Here is a 24,701-nt window from a genome sequence, read left to right on the forward strand (position 1 = left end):
TTTGTTTTAAAGATTAGCAATAAATAAATCGAATAATTGATTTTTTTTTATTACAGCTACGAAGAAATAATAAAACCATTACTAACAACTATGATTTGAAAGTAAGAAAAATAGTTATGATCTGGGTCGTGCATTTTTCTCTTACTTTTTTGCGATCAAATTTGAAAGATAAAGAACTCTTGCTTATGATACATCATGGCGAAGAAACCCCAATCTAAAACACACAAATGTTGTTTAAATATCCCATGTTTAAAACATTGTAATAACCCTTCCAAAATTACTAACCATTAATGGTTAATATTAATTTTATATCAAAGCTTATTTTAAATGAATAAGTACGTGCTCTTTAACGCATTGGATTTCATTCAAAAACCAAAACAGAGATCGTATAATAAGTGTATAATTTTTTCCATAAAAAAGAACATTTAATTAGTTTATTTAGTTATTAACATGATTTTTTACAAATATTAAAACATTAACTTCCATTTCCGGTCGCATTTCCTGTCGCATTTCCAGAATTCTGTGATTCCATTAGCATTCGATAAAAAGTATTTTCTAGTTCTATTCTATTTTCTTCTTGTTCTTTGTATTTGTCTAAATTATCCAAAATATTTTTCTCTATTTCATCTATGATTTTCTGATTCTTTTCTATTTCTTTCTGATATTCGGTAATGTCATTTGCAAATGGAAGAGTTTCGCCTTCATCATTATCAGGCTTCTGCAAACCAACTGCCTGTAGTTCAAATTCCAATCTCTCATCAAAAGAATGAGATAAATAATCATCAAATGGTAATTCAGGAGGCAGCATGTGAATGGGGGGCCCCTGTCTATCGTTATTTGCGTTTTTTTCGGTTTTGATCGGTTTCGCTTCAACAAATGCACTCAAAAGATAGTGCATTGTACTAGAGATTTGCTTTTGTGCTTCTTCCATTTGAAAAGGAGGTGCATTTGTTTTCCAGTAATCAAGTTTTTCTGTTGGAGGAGGTGGAGGAGGTGGTGGACTATAAATCTTTTTCTTAGTTTCTCTTCGAGTTCTTTCAACATATGGTTCTAAGCAATCTCTCCAATGCTGACGCTTTGGGAGAACATCAAAATTGTAATTGGGATGACAAATGGTTGTTAATTCTTGTCGAGAAGGTAATTTTTTAAATAATGGCTCAAGTTGAAGCCAAACATCAAGTTGACTAACTGGCTGCTTTTCGTTTTGAGAAGGAGGTTTGTCTATAGTTCGAGTTTGATTGGCTGATGGAGTTTTAGATTCGCCTGATTTTTTGATGTTTAATGGTTTGGATATGTTAATTGTTGAGTTTTTTGATTTTAGTTGTCTTGAAAAATTACAAATTAAATTTCTCGTTTGTTGTATTCCTTCTTCATATTGCCTTGAGTAATTGATCAGCATAGACTGTACATTAAGGAGTTCTTCTTTGTATTTTTTAAGCATTTCTGGTTTGAAATCAGAAGAAACAGTAAGTCGTTTGCAGTTTATAAGTATTGCGTTCGAGTCTATCATAAGTGAGGAAGGGTCAAAGTGTTCTGGCTGTAGGCTGGAGACATTTTGTTTGACTCTGCCATTCATTTATGCAGAAGCGAACTAGTGGAATCTAGGGCGCCCCTGAGAACAAAAAAGTCAGAACCGTACCTATCGTTATACTTTATGCTATTAAAAAAATGTATCGTGCTGTTATTTGAAGAGGGAAATTTTGGAACAAATACCTAATGAATTTTTAATTATAACTTCAATTCATTACATATAAATATAACATTTAAGTTCACGTTTGCGAAGAAAATCAGAAATGAAGATTAAAAATATTCATTTAACACGATTAATTTTATTAGAATCAATAATTTTTCTTGTATATAAATGATAATAACAAAGAGAAACTTATTATTAATGAATTTTTGGACCATTTTATATAATATAGTTTTCCACCTAAATAAATATGTAACTATTTTTTATATGAAAATTGCAGTGAGTATAAAAAGTGACAAATAATGCCGTTTATTAATAATTTTTAATGAATGATGTAGACAAAACAGTTGATTTTTTATCAGATTCTCTTGACGCCCTTGGTCTTAATAATGTTGGAATTGAATCTATCAGTGCAATGAAGTTAGGAGATATTGATGAAGATTTTTTAAACTTATTATCAATAGATGATTCCACACCTGGAACTCTTTCTGAACTAGAATCTAAACTTCGCCATTTATTTAAATCACCAGAACAGGTTAGTGTTTGGGAAACACTACGTGCAAAAGAGATCTCACCATCATTATTTGAAGTGCTATGTTACATTCTCCTCACAAAACAAACAGAACTTTTTCCATATGGTGCAAGAATATACACACTTCTTCTTGGGATGGAGCCTTCTTCAACCATATGGAATCCAATATTATTTAATCATATATTATCTATTCTTATCTCAGCACAACAAATTCTTGCCAATGGGGCTCAACTTAATAATTCCACAAAGTTACAACTTGATTTAGCCAATGATATATTTCAAATGATATCACAATTTTTCAATGAATCCTTTTCTAAAATGCTTGGTCAAGAAGTCCTTATAGCTCTTATTGAAATTTCTGCTAAATTAATGACAGGTTTTCGAGTCGAGTTTGATAAATACAATAATCAATTTCTTTCTTCAGCAATTACACTTCTGAAAAAATTACCAAAAAACCAAATTGATTATTTATTACCATTTCTTGTTGATATATTACTTCTTCAATTTGCACTCAACACTAATACATTAAATTTAAGACTTGAAAGGATTCGTGATAAACTTCTTGAGTTTTGTTTAGGAATTTTCCTACCGAATGATGAAAGACTTGAATTATTATGTAAACATTTACTATTAAGAGCGCCAGAACGTTCACATCTTCGACGAAGTGCATGTTATATCATATTTCGTTTATCAATACATTATTCAGAAACAAGGAACATCATTGATTTCATCATTAAAATGTCCAAATCGAATAAGATTGGGAATCGAAGTGTTTCTTTATATATGTTTCAATTATATATAATGAATATTGATGAAGTATCACAAAAAATTGGAGAAGATACTGCCGAAATTATAATGGAAATTTCGGGAAGTATTAAAACATTACTTACTGATATTTCACCAACAGTTCGATCTATTTGTTTAGATTGTTTATCACAATTAATACCAATGTTTAATACTAATCAATATGGAGGAGTAATTAAACATATTATAGATCATAATAATTCATTATTTGATATATTAAAGAAAAGAATTGAAGAAGAAAAATTAACTGTACGAAAAAGCGCATTAAATTGTTTAAATTCAATTATACAAAATTCATTAAATGAAATCCCAATTGGTGTAATTGAATTATTAACAGATAGAGTTAGAGATCGAGCAATTAGTATACGACAATCAGCAATTAAAATATTAAGTACATCAATCGGAAAATTCCCAAAAGATAATAATTTAATTAAAGCTTGGCTTAGTACAGTATTACCATGTGTTATGGATTCCGAAAAAACAGTACAAACAGAAGCAATAACATCAATACAAAAGAATATATTTGATCCTATTATTGAAGGTAGAAAAGAATATTTCATTGAGAATATGAATGAAGAACATTTTGAAATAATGAAAAATGTTTTTATTGTTATTAAACAAAAAGCAATTCCATTAAATAATATAACAAATTCACTTATTAAAATAGTTACGACACAAGATGAAGATGAAGATAATATAAAAATATGGAAATTATTAGAAATTCTTTCATCAGTAGAATCATCACATATTAAACCAAATATATTAATTCAAATGTGGGATCAAAGGAATATTTTACCACCAGAATATTATTCTATTTTAGGGAATATTAAATTTAAAGACGAAAATATTAAAGAAGATTCTATAAATATGATTCATGAAGTTATTGATTCATATCATAATCAATATAAATTAATTAATGGTTTAATAAAAATAATAAAATCTCAATTAAAAGAAAGAGAAACAGAAATATGGAGAAGTTTATTACAAATATGTTGTGAAAGGATTAACATTTTAGCACAATCACAAGATACAAAATCAAATGATTTAAATTCATTAAATAATATAATATTTTTATTAGGAGAAATTATATCAAATATAAGTAAATCAATATTAATGGATTATGACTTTAATGGGTTACAATTATTAATAACAAATAAATTACCAAATAATACAATTATACCACAAAACATTCGAGCTATTTCTACAATAACATTAGGTAAACTTTGTATTTCAAGGAAAGATATATCAATATCATTTGTATCAGCATTTGTACATCAACTTGTTATAAGTAATGATCCTAAAGTTAAATGTAATTGTTTAATAGTATTATGTGATTTATGTGTAAAATATTCATCATTAGTCGATCCACATGTACAATTAATGACTAATTCATTTGCAGATGAATCGCCAATAGTTCAACATCAAACATTACATGTAATTACACGATTAGTTGTCGAAGATTTCCTTAAACTTAAACCATTATTATTCTTTAAATATGTATATGCTATAACAGATGTTCATAATGAAGTAGCATTATTTGCTCAATCATGTCTAAGTGTAATATTAGAAAAATTCCCTAAAATAATATCTGATAGTTTCATTGATACGATTTATTATTTCTCTGGTTGTATCGATTTACCATTATTAGGTGAAACAAATGAAGAAAAACGAATCTTTAAAATTAATTCAACAAAAAGAAGACAATTAGCATTATCATTATTAATCTCTAAGTTAAATGAAGTATCAACATATACATTAATTCAAGCATTATTCACACAAGTATTAGAACGATATGTTAAAGAAGAATTGGACGTGTTTAAACATGGCGTTGTCCTTGAAGATGTTATTCATTCATTAAATGAACTTGAAGATAAAATGAAACAATCAACAGAAGTCGAAGTAATTAATGATGACCCTGTTTCTGATTCAGTATTTGAAGCTAGTAAAAGAATTATGATTGATATACATAACAAAATAATACAAACAATGTTACCAACATTAAATGAATTACATAGATTACTTCGAAATTTACATTCGCCTTGTCAAAAGAAATTAAAAGAATTTTATCAAAAGATTTGCTTGAAACATCCAAACTTGTTAAGTCAATTAGAAAAATCTGAACCAATTTTGGCAGTAGAATTGAAAAATGAAATGGAATCAATCGAAGAAGAAGAAGTCGATCAACAAAAAACACCCCCAACAACGCCAAAGAAAGATATGCCGTACACTTCTCCGTTGTTATCAAAGATCGCGACGACTCCACGTTCTTTGTTAAGTTCTCCAAAGTCACAAAAAATTGCATTACTTGCAACGCCTCCAAGAAGCAAGCGACAGATGGAATTTTCTACACCAAAACATGCAAATGATTTGGATTAATATAAATGTAAATAATAATAAATATCTTTAAAGCAGTGGCACTTTTTTGTAAATACTTTTTCAAAAGTCAAAATTTTGACTTTTTCTCACATTTTTCTGCGTAAGAAAACACAAATTTCCCATTGAATTATATACCATTTTATGTTGTAGGAAAGAGTCAGAATGATCATCAAATACTTTGCTTATAAACATTGTTATAGATATATATTTCGTTATGAAGTCGCCAGCCAAATTAAAATTAGAATTCAGAATTCAAAAACGTTGTTGCTTCGATTGAATTTTTATCTGCCGTTGGTTGATTTCCAACCGTTGAACCGTTCAATTGAAAGAACACTTTTTGACAGCTCATTTACTTTTTGTTGAAGTAATTACAATCTACAAGCAAAAGAAGAACAAATGGAAATGACCGCAAAAATGTATTGACCTTTATGTTTAATTTTTCTCTATGAAACCGGAAGAATGTATTAAAAAAAATGGAATTTTGAAAAAACAGAACTAAATTTCATCTGTACTCTTTGAAAAGATGCGAACTTCGTAATCATCTACATCTGTGATATCAGCTTTTTTCATCAATACAGAAGGATCAATATTTTCCCTCAGTATCTGTTTATATCCATTTCTGACGAAGTTACCTTGCTTATGGAATAGCCCGCCTTGATACGCTCTAATGCCGAGGAGTGATCCAAACACAACTGAATTAACTTTTACAAGATTTTTTCCAATCAACATTACGCCAACTATTGAATATGAACTCGGATATTTCTCTGTTATTTTCACAGCATTATAAAGCTTGTAATGAAAATGCCTCGCAGCACCGTTCCTCCTTGAAAAATAAAGTCTCCGAATATCATGGAGCGAAACATACTGTGATTTCCAATCACCAAAAGGAGCAAAGCCAAGCATATGTCTATGTGTTAGATTTTAATTATAAATATCTTGAACTTCAATTGAAATTCAAGATTTTTAGAGAAACATACGGATTTATATTTTTCTCGCTTGGGTCAAATTCTTTTGTGTCATCTTGGTTTTCAATTAATTGATTTTCAGTTTCGATATCGAAATTAAATAATTGTTGATCTGTATTTTTAATTGCAGGAAATGTTGTGAATATATCCGGTAGTGCTTTTCGTTTTGGTGCATGTCCAGTTGTGCTATTGTTTTCAAATGAGAAATTTACAGCATTCGTCAATTGGCTCATCTGGAAAGTTTTGAATTGACCCATTGAATTCCAGATTTTTCCGAACGTCCATATCGTTACAACCAACTGAGAGTTCGTTATTTCCACTTTACTTTCGTAAATTTCAATTGCTTTGTGTTAACGAAAAATCAAGTTGATTTACACTGAATAAAACATACAAATAATTGAATATTGACAAATTTATAATCACTGTAGGATGTTATTTCAAGTTTATTTCTTAGAACGAAAAAGTTTTCAAATTTGATTATTTTTTAATAAAAAACGTTTTAACGCTGAAATTTCAATGAATTGTGTTCAAAAATTATGATCACATTGAATTTTGAGAATGGTCATAAACTAGTTTTCAAAAGTCTCTCAGATAGATGGCTATTTTCTGAGCAAAATATCTTGCCCGATACAAATCCGCAAGTGTCGCTTCTGGGAAATAATGTTCATGCACTTTATCTTGATTAATGATGATACAAAGCAACCAAATATGTAATTGCTTGGTTTTTAATCCTTCTTTGATCCATTCTTCTAATTTTGACTTCACGACAAAATTCATTTTCCTGAATGGACTTAAAGATTGTACAAAGTTTTTCCATTCTGCACTTTGATATCGTTTGATTGAGGAAACATCGGTTATTACAGACCATGGATCTGCAAGGAATCCGAGCATTTTTGGCTTTAAGCCATTGTAAAATTGCGATGATATTATCGATACAACATCACTTTCTTTTTCGAAAATATCATCAATATCTAAATATTCAAACGCAGGTGTCAAAATGAATTTTTGGATGTTTTCAGTGCCTTCGGACTGGTAAATACTTGGGTCCGGAGAAACTGTGAAAGAGTGTGTATTAAACATATTTTCAATAGAAATCAATAATGTTTCTAAGAAATCATCATTCCGAATCAATGCCGTCTTAGAGTAATACCTTAAAAGACAGTCATTGCTTCGTTTTAACTCATGTAAAAATGGTCCGAAAGAATTATTTTCAAGCATAACCGCCGCGCCGATAAGAGCCTGGTTAACGGTCGTTTTCTCTTGTTCCATTTGAACGCAAATTGGCTCAAGTTCAGGAAGGAAAACACTTACCTCTTGGAATAATGGAACTAATGGTTCGGTAGAGTCCATTCCAGTAAAGTTTTTCATTCCATTAAGAAGAAGAGATGTAAGAAGAAAACATAAATGTTTCGTGATTTGATCGTTGTTGTGTGACACTTGATCAACGAAACGTAGTTGTTGATCAATTATAGAAATTTCGGTGATATATTGTATGTCAGGTTCTGATTTCTCATTAAAGGCATCCAAATCGAACTCTGGATTGATTGAAAAGTCGAACTCTTTCGAGAAATCATATTTGACTTCGGTTTGTAGTGTAATAATTGAGTGTTCTATTAAATCATCTGTTGGCTTATCTGTATATGGATACAAAGTAAGATCATTGATGTTGTCGCTAAGCTCATTAAGAAAAGAGTTCATTAAATCTATGGATTGTGACATCATTGAAATTGATAGTTTCACATTTCTTGAAATCTCTTCAAAAGAAGGAACTTTGAAAACTTCTCTTTTTTGCTGAGCGCTACGCTTTTTCTTGAGTTTTTCTAGACGCTCTGGTAAATCGTTTGTTTCTGGAATATTAAGAATTTCATGTTCTTCCTGAATTGACGCCTTTATATCTTCAACCTTATGTTCTACTTTTGAGACTTCAATTGGGACATCGGGTATTATCGATGTTACTTCAATTGGGATTTCGACTGCAAAAATTTCTTCTTCATTTGCCGTAACGGTCTCCTCGGGAACGTTTTCGACGGTTTTGATCTCTTCGGCGGTTTCGGGAGGTTTTGCATCTTGGGGTGGCCCATTGGGCTTCAGCCGCATCACTTTGTCTTGCAAACTTTCTTTTTTGGCTTCAGCAGCTGGCTTCTCATCAACAAGGGATGCGATTTTTAGAGGCGAGATGCTGACGGACTTAGCTTCTCTTTTGCGTTGGCTATCAATTTTGCTTTTGATTTCAGATAACTGAGGTTGCTGCTGAGCTTCCGGTGTATTAATTCTAACCTTAGGTTGTGGCTCTTCTGTTTGTTTTGGCTTTGCTTCTGGCGGTGGAGTAACTGTCTTTTGTGGGGCAGGAGGAGCAGGTCTTCTTAGCTGTTCTTCTGGCGGCGGTGTGGTCCGCTTTGCTGTTGGTGCAGGAGGCGCAGGTCTTCTTGCTGGCGCTGGTGGAGCAGGTTTTCTTGGCTGTTCTTCCGGAGGCTTTTGTTTTGCTTCTGGCGGTGGAGTAACTGTCTTTTGTGGCGCAGGAGGCGCAGGCCTTTTTGGCTCTTCCAGCTGCTTCGGCTTTGCCTCTTGTGGCGGCGCGGCTCGCTTTGGCGCAAAATTTTTCTTCGGAGCTGGCATTCTGTTGGCGTATCCGTAGATCCAAATCACCCAGTTAATCATGGATTGCATTGATGGGCACTTGAGGATGCATGAAACTTGTTGTTTTTTTTGATTGATTTTCGTGATTTTGAAACAATTTTGGACTTCCATTGGTCCTACGAGCTTATTTTGTTCAAGGAGTGGAGTGATTGTGATGCTTGGTGATAAAATGGCTTCATATCCAAGTGATGATGTATCATATCGTAATAATTGAAATTTAAGAGATCCACCAAGATGTGTTATGTTAGCATTAACTTTTGTAAATCTTTTCATGTCTGGGAAAAGACATTCAAGATCTTCACTACTATTTTCGAAAAATGTTGATGTCGATATAAAAGAGACACTATGTTGAAGTATATTACAGTATTTGTTATAAAACTCCTTGGCTTTTTCTTTGGATTGGAAAGTTAAGGGAAATCTCAATGATAGGTCTTGGATTGATTGAATTTCAATATTTTGGTTTTCAATTTTGGAATACATGCCTCCTCCAAGTGTGAAATTTGGAGCAAAGATTACAAAACAAGAACTTGCTCTTAAATGTGACTTGGATGTAAAGATAAAAAATGGACCTACTGAATCAATCGAATATCTTTTTGGTTTCGCAAAAAATGCTGAATTTTTTACTTCTACTTCACCGAATGAGTTATGCTCGTCAATTGGAGCATAGCTTGAAGGAAGTTTTAAATTCATCAAATTTTAGGACGATAAAAATTAATTAACTGTGCATGCCAAAAAATTGAATGTCAAACGTATCCTGAAATACAACAGAATTTGTTACCGTTCTCGTAAAAATTGCATATCAAAAAATTGTCTAACCGAAACTATAATAATTCAAAAGTGATTTTTTCATTTGTTTCAAAAATCATTTTACATCATTTATGCTCTTAATTTTGTTTTAAGTATTATATCTCCTAATAAATTATTGTGTTCTCCAATATTTGATATTACACATTGCAAACACTTGAACCAAAAGAAACATTTCTAAGATTTATGATATGTTGAATTTACATTTATTTACTCATCTTCATCTACTAATTCTTCTTCTTCGTCAACATCCTCATCGTCATCTTCATCATCATCCACTTCGTCTGCTTCACTTGCTTCGTCGTCATCATCATCACTACTTTCATCCACAAATGTTCCATCTTCTTCTTCGTCATCTTCTTCTTCATTTTCATCATCATCGATACCATTAATCAAGTTAATTAATTGTTGTACTGTTGTTTCTTCTGTTGGCTCTTTTCCAGTCTGTCTCTTCCACATAATTGACAACAACTCTTCGAGTGCGTCAATTAAAGAGTCAGTGCAATTCATTTTTGTACCTCTTGCTAACGCGTCTATAGCTCTTTCTATGTATTCCTTTTTAACATCTCCTTTCACGCCACAAACTTTGGATAATTCTCGTACATATTTTTCATATATATCTTGTCGATTAATTCCATATATACTTTGGTTTTGTGATAATACTTTACTTGGACGTTGATTTAATAAACCACTTGGATGGAACAAACGCATTAATTCCTTAAAGTTACCAGAAGCGCAAGCAGAGTTAATAAATATATCTAATATATCATGTCGAATTTGTTTATAATCATCAATACGTTCCATTAAAAATGGTGGCTTATATTCAAAATGGAAGAAATTATTAATGTTTAAACAATTCGGTCGAACGATTTTCTTGATTAATAAAAACGCTTCTTTAGGTGGACTTTCTTTCGCTAAGAATATATAAGGTAAAGGACTAACTACACGTGATTTACAATATGTCGAAATAGCATTAGAAAGTAATTTTGTATCATGAGTCATTAATGCTGTATAACATAATAAAGGCACGGCAAAATCAGTTTGTAATGTTGGTATTAATTTTAATGATTCATTTGCTATTTGTGATCCATCTTCAATTTGATTTGTTTCAACCATTAAACGAATTAACCAATATAAACGTCGAGCTTCTCTTTTAGGCTTATCAAACGGAGGAATTCTTAATAACATTTGAATAACTTCATAAGGATCATCATTCTTTAATGCATGAGAAATAGCCCTTAACATTTGTAATTGTGGTAAATTACTATTTTCATTATCAAGTAATTGGATTGCTTCATTTAACTTATTAATTGAGGCATCATTATTATTCGTAGATGTATTAGATAAATATGAATGTAATAAAACTCGAGCTAATGCTATTTGACTTTCTCCATGATGTTCATGATCATTTCGAAGTAAATCTTCTAATACTGTTTGAGGCGTGAAATTATTTGGTAATACAGTTTTGGATAAAAGTGATTCTTTTTTCTTAATCACTTTATACATTCGCCAACCATCAATAGATTTAATACAACCACAACCAGATTTCCAATGTTTCCAAATACCTAAATAAGGAACAAACAATGAAATATTTGTTTTGTTTTCGAGGCGATAAGCATGTTCAATATAAGGCTGTATAAATCTTGAACATCTAAATTGTAAATGACTATGATGATTAATATTACATAATGGCATATCACTAAAATAACATGTGAATGCAGATGTTAATTCACTTTCATATTCATCTGCTCTCGGTATTAATACATCTAATAATACTTCAAGGAATTTACCATTACGTAAATGACATACGCCAAGTTTACCTAAATGTTTATGGATCTTAGATAATTGTGAAGGTGCATCCGGATTATTAATTGAAGCTATAGCTAATGCTAATGCTGAATCGAATATTATTTCTGGTGGCGCACCATAATCTGATAAAGATTTAAAGATTTGTGATAATTGTTGAATACATTCATCATCCATTGGTTCATTAATTATCTTAAAGATACGTGAAAGATGTTCAATTTCATTTTTACTTTTGGGTATTAAATCAGGTAATAACTTTAAGAATTGTGAAAATACAATTTTTTTGGTATCAAGATCAAAGTTTAAAAATAATGAAACTAAATTTTGTAATGATAAAAATGATAATAGTTGTGGCTCTTCAAATAATTGTATTGCTTCATCTTTATCCATTTGTGTATTTGTTGATATTTGTTTTAATATTTTAACTTGTTTCTCTTTCTCACTTAATAATTGATTATTTATAATAACACCAGCATGTGCTATACATAAATCTTTATCTAAATGTTTTCGACATGCTAAAAGTTGGATTTCAAGTGTTTGATATGGTAAATTATTACGAATTGATTGTTCAAGTGTAGCAAATGCTATACGTAAAAGTGCATTTTGTGAATGTAAATTTGCTGGATTTACATCGCATAAAAAGATTTTACATTTATCTTCACGATAAACAAATGATAATTCAGCTAAAAATAGTTTGGTGGCTGGTGTTAACTCATTAAATATTTGTGGATTTAACCCAATGTTAATTAAACTATTACTAATGTCTTTCGGACAGATTTCATTTGTAAATGGAAGTTTCGCAATTTCATTTGTGATTTGTGATGCCAAAATGATTAGTGGCAAACTAAATAACCATGTGCATGCACTGATCTCTTGAACAATAAAATTAGAAAAGAAATCAACAAGTGAACACCCACCAAGTGTTTTAACTATTTGTTGTTTGGTAATGCGTGGAACTGATTGAAGACGTATATGTGGTGGATGAAAAAGTTCGACTGGTAGTGGTTTTTTTAACTGTAATTGTCCTGGTATAACAAATTCGGGTACATCATATGGATTAGTTTTAATTGAATCTTCAATTACTCGTAGAAATAATCGCCAACATGGCTCGGCAAGGTTAAAGCCAATAAAATGTGGTTGCTCATCTGGAATACATAAAGAGGGGAGTGGTGGGTCCTCAATTTCTATTTGAATTTGTGGTCGTATTTGATAAATTCGTGAATTGGCTGCCCTAAATAAATTTAAATTTTGAGTTTTTTGTGCACACATAGCAAGTTGTGCCCATATGTCAGTGCGGCTTTCATCTGTTTTAAGAGATTCAATTAAAAATGGAATTGCTTCATCATATTTCCCATTATGTATCTTGCACTTGGCAATTTCACGTTGACATTGAAAACGAACAATGTTACTAAAATCATTATCTGGTGGGAGTTCACTTAATATTTCGAGTAATGCTTCCTCTGTTTCAGGTTGTGGAAATGTACTCATTGCATTTGAAAAACGTGTTGAAAGAGAAACCATATTTTCATTTTGAGATGCAACTCTTAATTCTGTAACATTACCATCTGCATTAAAACCTTTAACATTCATTTGTGCGCCGTTTATTTTAGGCGCCCGTTACGTAGACCGTTAAAACGATATCGACTCGATTTTATTAGACAAAAAAAATTGAAAGATTTATATGATAAAATAAATTTGAAACAATAAAAACGTTACGGGTTGAATTTACGCAAAAGTGTTGTAAAGAAAAAATTTATTATATTTTTCTAAATAACATGAATAATCAATCTTCAAAATAAAAATTGAAATCGACAAAATAAAATTCACATTAATAGATAAATTACGAAGTCGAATTCTTTTAATAAAGGGATAAAAGAGAAGAGATTTTGCACTTTTTCAGCAGTACTTTTTGAATAAACAACAAACCGCGATTTTTTAATTCAAAAAAATTTGACGGACAATCAAATTTGTGTAGTTATTTTAAAAAGCTAATGTTTGAAATAAAATTTCAATTGTGTGAGGCCAACAATACCTGACAAATAATTTTTCATAGTACAAAATGAGCAGAGAAAGATCTGCTTGGGATATTGACATCGGACCCGAACTACAACAAATTAGTTTGAATGACTTGACAAAAGTTGATAATTGTAGAAGAAGAGTTTTCTCACCGGACGATGATAAGTTAATGTTTGAACTTTTACAAACAGGAAAGTATTCAAATTGGTTTGAAATAGCAAGGATGATGACAGGAAAAACACCAAGGCAATGTAGAGACAGATGGATCAATTATTTATCACCAATTAATCGATTTGATCCTTGGACACAAGAAGAAGATCTTCAAGTTATTAAATATGTTAATGAAATGGGGACAAGGTGGGGTTTAATATCAAAGTTATTAAATGGAAGAAGTGAAAATTGTGTGAAAAATAGATGGTATTCTTCATTAAAATCAAGATGCGGAATTAAAGCAGATGGATCTTTTTACCTTTTGAATAAGAGTGCTCATTCAGATAGCAAAAATGAAGAAAAAAAAGTCGAAGATTCACCACCTACAATTATAATTGATGAAGCAAATGTTACAAATACAAAAAAGAAGACAAAGAAGACAAAAAAACCAGAAAAAGTAATCACAGATCAGCCGGTAGAACAAATACAGAATGAAAATTTGCTATTTGATAATTTCTTCAATAGCCAAATTTTTCAAAATACAGATGATGACCTTTGGAATTTCAAAATTGAAAGTCAAGTGAAGAGTTTTAATGAAGACCCTTTTTTTGGAACACCACAATTTGATGATTGGTATAATACATTTTGACAAACATGTTTATTTGCTAGCATGTATAACAAATCCCCCATGGTACAAATAATTTATCACTAATTATTGAATAATTATGAAAAATTTTGTGGAAAATAAAACAAAAGATTAATCTTTAAACTTTTTTTTACATTTTATCAATTGCACAAAGTGTGCGAGTATTTTTAATTTGCTCATAAATTATTTCAAATTGTTTTTCGGTACTCTGTTTGGAAAAATATTCATTATCAACAAATGTAATTTGTGGATCATTTACTGTTTGAGATTGGAGTGTTTCGATTTCTTCTGATATGTTTTTAAGTTTTTGATTTAGAGAATTTATCTTTTCCGTTATTCTTTCTTTAAAAAGTTGAATAATCTTTTCTTGATTTTGGAAAATTTTTTCTTTTTGTGAATCGTTCATATTCTTTATTTCATCTAAACTTGGTAAAGGTCCATTGCATTCGTTTTGAAGAATTTCTTGTAGTAGTTGGCTTCTTTCCATTTGAAAATTTCACAGTAGTTGTGAAAATTTCGACTGTGATTTTCAATAAAAGCTGATGTCACTTTTTTGTAATGTTTTTTTCGATGGGTTTTTATGTAACTTCAGGACTTATTTATGATATTATTTACTGAGTATTAATTTTCTATTAAGCATAGAGTATTTATATAAAAAGTTGTGAAAGTACTTATACCTTAATTATTTAGAAATGTAGAAAAATGGCTCTGTTTACACAAATTCAATAGGTTATAATTTTAATATATCAGAACTAACTTTTAAATTCCTATACTTATTCAGCTATGCTAAAATTAATTTTAAAGATAAACCAATTGATTATCTTACATTTATTGTAATTGGTACTTAACTAGGTCAGCATATAAACCATTTCTAGCTATTAATTCTTGGTGCGTTCCTTCTTCCACCACTTGACCATTTTGGAACAATAAAATTCTGTCTGCATTTATTACTGTAGCTAATCTATGAGCGACCAAAATGACTGTTCTATCTTTCCTAAACTTTTCTAAAGAATCATGTATTAGTCTTTCACTTTCTGTATCTAAAGCCGAAGTTGCTTCATCCAACAATAATATTGGTGAATTTGCTAGAATTGCTCTTGATATACAAATTCTTTGTTTTTGTCCACCACTTAAACTTGTTTGTCGAACAATTGATTTATAACCATCTGGTAACTCAGTAATAAATTCGTGTGCGTTTCCAATTTGAGCTGCTTTGATGACTTCGTTTTTTGTGGCGTCTTCTTTTGAATAACGAATATTATCCAAAATTGATGTTGAGAATAAAACAGGTGTTTGTGGAACAACAGCAATGTGTGATCGTAAATCAACTCCGGAAATCTTTGAGATATCTTGGTCATCAATTAAAATTTGTCCACTTTCGATTTCATAAAATCTTTGAAGTAATTGGAGTGTTGTTGTTTTACCACAACCACTTTCACCAACAAAAGCTACTGTTTCACCAGGATTTATTGTAAAACTTAGATTTTGGACAGCATATTTTTCTGTATTTTGATATTTGAAATATACATTTCGAAATTCGATTTTTCCTTTTACATTTTTAAGTTTATCACCTTCTTTACGATCAACTTCAGGTCTCATTTCAATAAGTTCTAGAATTTTTTGAGCTGAAATTGCAGATTTGTTCATATCATTAGAAATGGAAACTGCTTGTGTTAATCCATCTACTGCCATAATTAATGAGAAGAAAACTATGAAAATATCTCCACTATGATAACCATAATATGATTTGTTAATAGCTAGATCACCACCAAAATAACAAATGCCTGCAACCATTAAATTTGAAAGTGTTGCTATAATTCCATCTTTTGTTCCTTGTGCTATGCCTGTTTTGAAGAAAACATTATTAACAGAATCTAATTGTTCTTTATAATTTGCTGATTCATAAATTTCATTATCAAATGATTTAATTGTTCTAAATGATGAAATTGCTTCTTCTGCTTTATTATTTGCAGCTGTTAAACAATCATTATATTTTATCCAAATGTTTGCAATGATTTTGTCACCAATTACAAAAATTAAAAGGCAGAATAAAAGTACAACTACTCCAGGAAATGCAAGTCTCCAACATTTTACAAATGAAATAATTATTCCAGCAAGAGATTCGCCTGTCTTTTGAAAAGAATTTAATAGTTTTTCATAATAAGTTTCTTGTATCAATGTAATTTCTTGTGATAATCTACCAATAAGTACACCTGTTGGTGTCCGATCAAAGAAATCTATTCCTTGTTCAACCAAATTCCTGTAAACTTTATCTCTTAAATCTCTTGCAAACGCTGAATTGCACCACGTTCTAATGGCAAATGAAGCTGCTCCTGCTATAAACATACCTATAACATAATAAACCATATTCAAAATTACTGGGATAAAATCTTCTAGAAAATTATCACTTGAAAAAACATCGACCATATCGCCCATTAATATTGTCATTATTACAGGTAATGCCCCAACAGTAAAATGAAGAAAAACTGTTATAACTACTGCCCACTTATTTTTGATATATCTCATTATCCTAAAGTACTCGCATCCATTTGTAATCGGGGTTTCGTTTTCTGCTGCTGTTTGGGCACCACCTTCCATGAAAATGAGGTGAGTTTGCCCCACATTTACAACCTTCTGAAAATTGAATTATTAAATTTGGGATTGCGGGTTAATACTGAAATTTGACTAAATTTTCTTTTGAAATTTTCTGTTGCTCTGAAAAATTGGTTCAGCTGAAAAATTTTGAAGAACACAAAGCCACACTTTGATAATAAACAAAAATGAAACTGCAATTTCAGGGATCAACGAAATATGAAAATTATCACATAATAAAATAAATTTATTCTTCAAAAATATTCTCCAAATTTGATCAAATTCAAAACAATTTTTTTTAATTTTCAGCATATATTTTTGTTTCCACTAGCACTAGAGCACGTTAGACCAAAATTCTTTTTCAACATGAAAGGCAAATCCAAATAATTTGTATATTTTAAATCAAAAAATGAAAAATGTAAATTAAATGAGATTTCGTATATAAGTATAAATTAATTATCTTCTCTTAATCATTCTTATCTAATTTTCAAAAAAAAAAAAATGCAAACCTCATATAATACATGATAATTTTTATTTTTACATTTCAAAACATTTTATAAAAATTCATTGTTTATCTTGAGGAAGTATTTTCTCTTATTACATTTTTTTCAAGAAGAATTTTGACTATTTCGATGTTATGATTTTGGGTTGCTTGCATAAGTGCTGTCCAAAATAATTTTAATAATTTCCAAATATTGTATTGAAATAAAAAATTATTTAAATAAATATTTTAAAAACTAATTATATATTTTTGATATTAATATCAATTCCTTCTTGTTCAACAAGAAACTTAACTATTTCTCTGTGATTATTCCAAGAAGCGCGCATTAGTGCTGTTTCAAATAATTTGAATAATTTCCAAATATTTTTTAATAACATCAAATTACAAAAATAAAATATATACAAAAAAAATAAATATTTTTAGCATTGGTATCGATACCTTTTTGTTCAAGAAGTAATTTAACAATTTCTATGCAACCATAAGCAGATGCAATGATAAGTGCTGTTTCAAACATTTAAAACAATTTCCAAATATTAAATAAAAATATTAAATATATTTTTTTAATATTTTATTAGTTAAATAAAAATTTTTAGTATTAATATCTATTCCTTCATGTTCAATTAGTATTTTCACAATTTCTATGTTATTATTCCAACAAGCGCACATAAGTGCTGTTTCAAATAATTTGAATGATTTCCAAATATTATCTTGAAACATACAATTATTTTTGATAACATTAAACAAAATAATTTAATATTTTTAGCATTAATATCAATTCCCGTTTGCTCAACAAGTAATTTTATTATATCTATTTGGTTATTCCAAGATGCTAAAATAAGAATATTTTTTGGAATTTGATATTTTCGAATAAAATATTTAACAAGATATAAATTACCAATTTTTACTGCTGTATTAATAATATCATCACTAATTTTCATTTCTTCTTCTAAAAAAAATAAAATTTCATAATTTGCATTGATAATACAAGAATATACCAACTTATTTAAATTGTTGATTTTTTTTAATTTATTTTCATACAGATATTTAAAGATATCATTTTGATGAAATTCAATTACTGTTTCATATGCACCTTCAAATGATGAATGATTTTGTTCACATAAATGAATAATTTCAAGGTTTCCACCTGCAACTGCATATTTACCTGTGTTTTCTAATTTTGCATTATTTATAAGTAAATATTTAAAACATTTAACTGATCCAAAAAATGCTGCATAATCAATTAATGCAACATTTTCTTGATTAATAAATGAACATCTTTCATAAAGTGATGGCTTAATAAATTGATCATAATCAAAATGTGTGAGTGATGATATTATTTGAAGTTTTTCTATTTCATCATTTCGAATTATTCTTGCAATTTTATTTGGTTTGTGTCCTTCTCTTATATACTTTTTATGAAGTGACCAATTATTCTTTGAAAGTTTTTCATAATTTTCCAGAAAAGTTTTTGTAAATAAATCATTAGGATTTCTTTTTATGTTTTCTTTTTCTGTTTTGTAATGAGCAAAATAGATTGAATCAATATCTTTTGCTATATTTACATCAATTAAATTTTGTTCAATCATTTTTTCTATCAGATAATTTGATTCTTGTGATTTATTTTTCGATATATAATTCACAAACATGTGAATTATTTTTAAATTATTTTTATTCATTTCTTCTTCTTTTGCTTGAATTTCCGTTAAATAACTTAAAAATATATCGCTTGTATTCTTTTGTGACAAAAACGAATTGTAAACCAAATTACATATTAAAAGATTAAATGAATTAGGAAAATCTAAATCAAATAATTTCATTGTTTGATGAACTGCCAAATCTAAATTATCTTTCATTAAATTAAATATAATTTGTTCAATGTCAAATAGTTGTTTCGCCTCCAAACCTTTTACTGTTTTTCCAATATGAATATGCACTTTTCAAAAAACGTTATGTAAAAAGACGGTTTTGTATTGCACAATGTTACACATCTATCTATAAATGGAACTGATAAAAATCATTGTTTTAATTAAGTACATTAATTACAAGCTCACTCATTCACAAGGTAAAATATTCAAAACATTAAGATGAAATGTCTATAGACACACAACTAAACAATGAAAATAAAACATATAATTCTATATAATTTGTAAGCAAACAGAAATTTTAGCATATCTTCTGTCCATAAAAACACTTCTCCAGAAGAAGTGGCTGCAAAACGCCACAAGTGCATCAAACTTCTAAACACGTTCGATGCCAATCAGAAAAGAAGCACTTTTGCATAACGTTTCCAAAAAGTGTATTTATAAGACAAAGTTCTCTTCAACTAAATGTTTACCTATGACATCGACATCGACATCGAATCTGACATCGAATCTGACATCGAGCACGATAACATATCGTCGTACGATGATGAAGATGACAGATCCTTCTTTTGTGTTGGCGGACTCATTTTCATAGTCATGCTCAGTCTCCTTCCATTTAGTAATTTTCGGATTTTTATGTTTTGCTGTTGCTGTTGCTGCTGCTGCTGTTGCTGCTGTTGCACCACAGGCAGTTTCTTCTTCACGTAGAACGCCGCGAGTTTTCCGATGTATTCGATGAGTTTCTCCTTCGGCACTTCCCTCTTCACAATTTCCGATACTTTTTGGCTTAGCAAATCGATGATTTGTAAGTTTTCGTTTGTTATATCTTTTCCTATACCGACATCAGCTATTTGATCCAAGTGTTGTATGTTCATTACAGGCTTGTAAATCCTTTGGTACATATTATCCATAATTGTTGTTACATATTTTAGTTCATGGATTGATTGAATGAACTCTTTGAATCCATCATTAGTCGTTAAAGGTTTGGAATAACCATTTGTTATAATGAATGAAATTTCTTTCATTAAGTCATTATATGAATCAATTGGTATAAATGGCTCATTCTCTTTTAAGAATGGAATTATTTCATTTGATACGAATTGGATTCGTTTTACTTTGTTCATGTTTTCTTTATTTGCATATTGTTTATTATTGATAATATCATTAGTTATATTAACAAATACTTCTTTGATTACTTCATAGATTGGTATTATATATTGAAATGAATTACCAAACCCTTCGCCATTTATTATGTTATTAATTTGATTTTGATTTATAATTAATAAATTGTTTTGTGTCGATTCTTTAAGTTTCCCAAAAATAGTTTTATAACTTTGTAAACATTCATCGAATTTTTCATTTTCTGGATTAATGATGAAATTAGTTGAAAACTCAATAAAGATTTTGTTGTCAATCGATGAATTTAATTCATTTAATCCTTTGACTATAAACTTCGATATTATATCAGACATTTTACCAGACAACTCTAACATTCCTAATCCTTTAACAGTGACTTCTGTTGTTACTGCTTTCTTACTAATTAATCCATTACATATGAATTCGGTGATAATAATATCATAAAACTCTTTAAATGATTTAACTTTCGGTATATTTAATTCAAGATGTGTATAATTTAATGGATTAATTTTACTTAATTCAACAAATGCAGTAATTTTTTCTAAATGATATTTAATATCTGGTTTTAATATTTGTAATAACCAAATTAAGATATAATCGGATTTAACTTTATAACAATTCTCAATGATTTCTATTATTTCATTAATTTGTGTTGGCTCTTTACCATATATAAATTGATGATTAACATAACCAATACAATTAGCTACAATATAACGTGCAATGATAATTGATAAATTCTTTTTCTTTGATAATTCTTTTAAGTAATTAAGTGTATCTTCATCAATAGGAAATGTAATATGATTAAATGTATTAATTAATATTGTCCCTACGAAATGTGGTGACATATTATATAAAAGTGAAGCCTTTTGTAATACTTTAATCATTTTAATATTAAATTTAAGACATTGATCATTATAATTAATACCAATTTTACTTGTTAATAACTTAAATATAATATGATTATAATCAATGTTATCATAATCTAATGATAATAATATGACTGATATTAAATTATTAGGTACATTATATTGATTAGTTTTCTTATTATTCGATGTTTTAATTAATTTATCAATGTTTAAGGTTTCATATGGAAAGACACGTGGATTTAAATTAACGTTTTGTTTGGAGAATATATTAATTTCTTGTTTAAATGTTTTAGGTGATAATATATATTTAATTGTATCACTGAATAATGTATTTGGTTGAATGACTTTCTTTCCATATTTAGAAAGCTCTATAATAGTTTTAGCTGTTTCTTCTTCTGTTGTCTCGAAACGTTGATGTTGTACACCAAAGAATTTTTGTACAAATTGTTCTTTAGCTATATTTTGAGAATTTATTTGTACATTATAATTTTTATTTGTAGGAAATTGATTAATATTTTCGATATAACTCTTTAATATATTATTATTTTTCATTACATTTAATATTATTTCATTAGATTTTTGTGAATTTGTTATATTTACATAATTAGTTTCTGATTTTTTAATTATTTCTTCTAACTTTTTCATATTATAATAATATCTTTGATATGCTTGGAATTCTAATGTTGTAGGGATTAAAGTAAAATTAATTTTTAATAATTTCGTTTCCATATTTTTCCGATAATATTTCAAATCATATAAATCATATGACATTATTGAATCATAATATTTAATGAGTTTATCAGAATTATCAAATAATGCCGTTTGAAATGTCTTTGATACTATACTACGTAATGTTTGCACTAAATCTTTTGATAATGGAATTTGAATATTAAATGAATTCTCTAATGGATAACCATATTCAGTATAATCATAAGCAAATTTATCATTAAAGTTAAAGAAATTATTTGGCATTTGTTTAATTAAGTTATTAAAGAAACTAATTTTATATTCAATTTTCTCCGAATTTGTTAATAAGCTTTTGAATGTATTTATTAATGAAATTGATTCATTATATATAAATTCCATAATTGTTATTAATACATTAACTGATGTCGTAAATTCAATTGTATATTCATTAATTAATTCAGTAAATCCATGATAACATTTTGGATTTATCTCATTAAAATATTGTATCGCAATGAAATATTTGTTTCCATTTAATCCTTTAAAGTTTTCTGGTAATTTTATTTGTTCAAATTCATCTGATCTTTGTTTAAGTAATTTCGATAATTTATTAAATGGAAGTTGTTCAAATATTCCAATTTTATTTGGGTCATTAACAAATATATTAATTTTATTCTTATAAACTTTGGGTTGTTCAATATATTTCTTAATTTTCTTTAATATTTCACTTGCGATTTTTACTGAAGTGACATTTGTTTTAGTATAAGGTGAATATGTATATACTAAATTATATAAAAGATTTAATAAATTTGGTGTATCTAAATTATTAATATATTTAACAAAATCAATTAAAATTTTGGTTTGATCAACTAATTCTAAAAATATCGGATTTGTTAATGTTTTGATGACTTCTTCATTTTGGAATGTAATACAACTTTCACCAAAATCTCCAAGACAAAAACGTAAATATCGTAATGCGCATTCAACTGCAAATTTCTTCATGTCATCATTACTAAACAATGCTTCTTTGAGAAATGTATTAACTAAATATCGATAAGATATTAATGATCCTTTAATTTTTGTTGGTTCATTAGTTTCAACAAATTTGGAACTTAAAATGAAATCTTCTAAAATTGGTATCGAACATGTTTTATTATTTGTTTTAGTTAATTTGTTATTAGGGAATTTAACGACTGTTGTAATAAAACTATTTTCATCTAATTTCGATTTCTTAAAGACTAATGAATGCTTTGTAATAGATGATAATAATAATACTGTTCGTATAAATGTTGGTGTTGCATTAGATGTAATAAATGGTGAAAATTGGCCTTCTTTTGTGGGATGGAATATGATTTCTAATATTAATGTATCACGTGTTTGAGCATCTAAACAATACCATGGACAATATTCATTTAATACAACAAATGGAAAATCATTAAAATCTTTTTTCATGAGTATAGTGACTAATGTGATCACTGTATTTGTATATTTCTCTATTGATATCTTCGATATTTCCGATTTTTTGGAGATTAATTTGGTGATGAGTGTATTGATTACCTTTAATGATAAATCAAATGAGGGATACATCATGTTTTCAGATAAAATATTTAAACTAAGTGCATCAAGAAATAGTGAAAGAATTTTCGAAGATGGATCTTGAATAAATTTGTCAGATATTACATCAGGCAAAATACTTTCAAGATATTGCCAGACATCTGGATATTGTTCACGAATTTCAAATTTAATCCTTCCATAATACATGTCATCAATTACTACATTAATAAAATCACGAGGAATTTCACCTTTGATTTCACTTTTTAAACGGTTTACATACTCTGAAATGAGTTCTTCAGTGGAAAAAAGAGGATTCTGAGGAAACGAGGATATATCGTTGTTTGTATTGAAAGCAAGGTTTGCTGTTAAAGCCTTGTAAAGATCAGTAGATTTAATGCTTTTGGTTCCAATTTTTGATAGAGTTTTTTTGATTATTTCATATGATTTTGGATTTTTTGTTTGAAGTTTTGAATGCTTCTGAAGAATACTTAAGGCTTGATAATATGGATCTTTGAACTCTTTAATTTTTGTACTAAGAACTTCACAATAAACATTGAGAATTGGTTCACGAACATGTGAAATGCCAAATATGTTCGAATTGAAAAATATGTTATTATATTGTGGTAACACAGGATCATCCTCTCCTTGAAGAATTCGTTGGAATTCTGCAAATGGTTGATTGGATGTATTGGCAAGAAGTAGCTTTTTGACAGTCTTGGGAGCAAGGCATGATACAATGTCAATTACATTATTTTTTACCCAAGGATGAACTATTGAATTTTGAATTATATCCTTTACAACTTCAAAAAGTGCAGGATATTGATCACATGACCTTCTAATAAACTTAATTAAATTTCTTCTATAACTAGGGGTATTATCAAGAAGCTTAATGAGCTTTTCTTTTTCAATATCAGCGAAAAAATTATTTGTAATTTTATCATCGTGAAGGATGCTCACACTTAGACAATTAGAATACTGAATGAGAGTATCCCAGTCACGCTCTTTGAAAGCCTTATTGGCGATGAATGTATCAGAATCCATCAAAATTAAAACTGGAAAATTGAGAAATCTGTTGTTC

At 28.8% G+C, this 24,701-nt stretch overlaps 5 protein-coding genes across 5 annotated transcripts; 1 reads left to right on the top strand and 4 right to left on the bottom strand.

The window, feature by feature from the left end:
• Nucleotides 1-475: 475 nt before the first annotated feature.
• Nucleotides 476-1,576, bottom strand: GO595_010960 (uncharacterized protein; the record flags this gene model as incomplete). Its single annotated transcript, XM_067913696.1, has 1 exon — nucleotides 476-1,576. The coding sequence occupies one exon, from the start codon at nucleotides 1,574-1,576 to the stop codon at nucleotides 476-478; it is 1,101 nt and encodes a 366-aa protein (XP_067769698.1).
• A 2,830-nt stretch (nucleotides 1,577-4,406) lies between these two features.
• Nucleotides 4,407-5,402, top strand: GO595_010961 (condensin-2 complex subunit D3-like; the record flags this gene model as incomplete). Its single annotated transcript, XM_067913697.1, has 1 exon — nucleotides 4,407-5,402. One exon carries the CDS (start codon nucleotides 4,407-4,409, stop codon nucleotides 5,400-5,402), a length of 996 nt encoding a protein of 331 aa, XP_067769699.1.
• Nucleotides 5,403-6,943: 1,541 nt separating this feature from the next.
• Nucleotides 6,944-9,277, bottom strand: GO595_010962 (surface protein; the record flags this gene model as incomplete). The annotated part of the gene is made up of 1 exon (XM_067913698.1): nucleotides 6,944-9,277. The coding sequence occupies one exon, from the start codon at nucleotides 9,275-9,277 to the stop codon at nucleotides 6,944-6,946; it is 2,334 nt and encodes a 777-aa protein (XP_067769700.1).
• Nucleotides 9,278-10,018: 741 nt separating this feature from the next.
• Nucleotides 10,019-13,204, bottom strand: GO595_010963 (uncharacterized protein; the record flags this gene model as incomplete). Its single annotated transcript, XM_067913699.1, has 1 exon — nucleotides 10,019-13,204. The coding sequence occupies one exon, from the start codon at nucleotides 13,202-13,204 to the stop codon at nucleotides 10,019-10,021; it is 3,186 nt and encodes a 1,061-aa protein (XP_067769701.1).
• A 2,050-nt stretch (nucleotides 13,205-15,254) lies between these two features.
• Nucleotides 15,255-17,024, bottom strand: GO595_010964 (ABC transporter family protein; the record flags this gene model as incomplete). The annotated part of the gene is made up of 1 exon (XM_067913700.1): nucleotides 15,255-17,024. The coding sequence occupies one exon, from the start codon at nucleotides 17,022-17,024 to the stop codon at nucleotides 15,255-15,257; it is 1,770 nt and encodes a 589-aa protein (XP_067769702.1).
• Between the last annotated feature and the right edge of the window lie 7,677 nt (nucleotides 17,025-24,701).

This window comes from Histomonas meleagridis (assembly GCF_020186115.1).
Source record: "Histomonas meleagridis strain 2922-C6/04-10x chromosome Unknown scaffold_61, whole genome shotgun sequence".
Classification (NCBI taxonomy): domain Eukaryota; phylum Parabasalia; order Tritrichomonadida; family Dientamoebidae; genus Histomonas; species Histomonas meleagridis.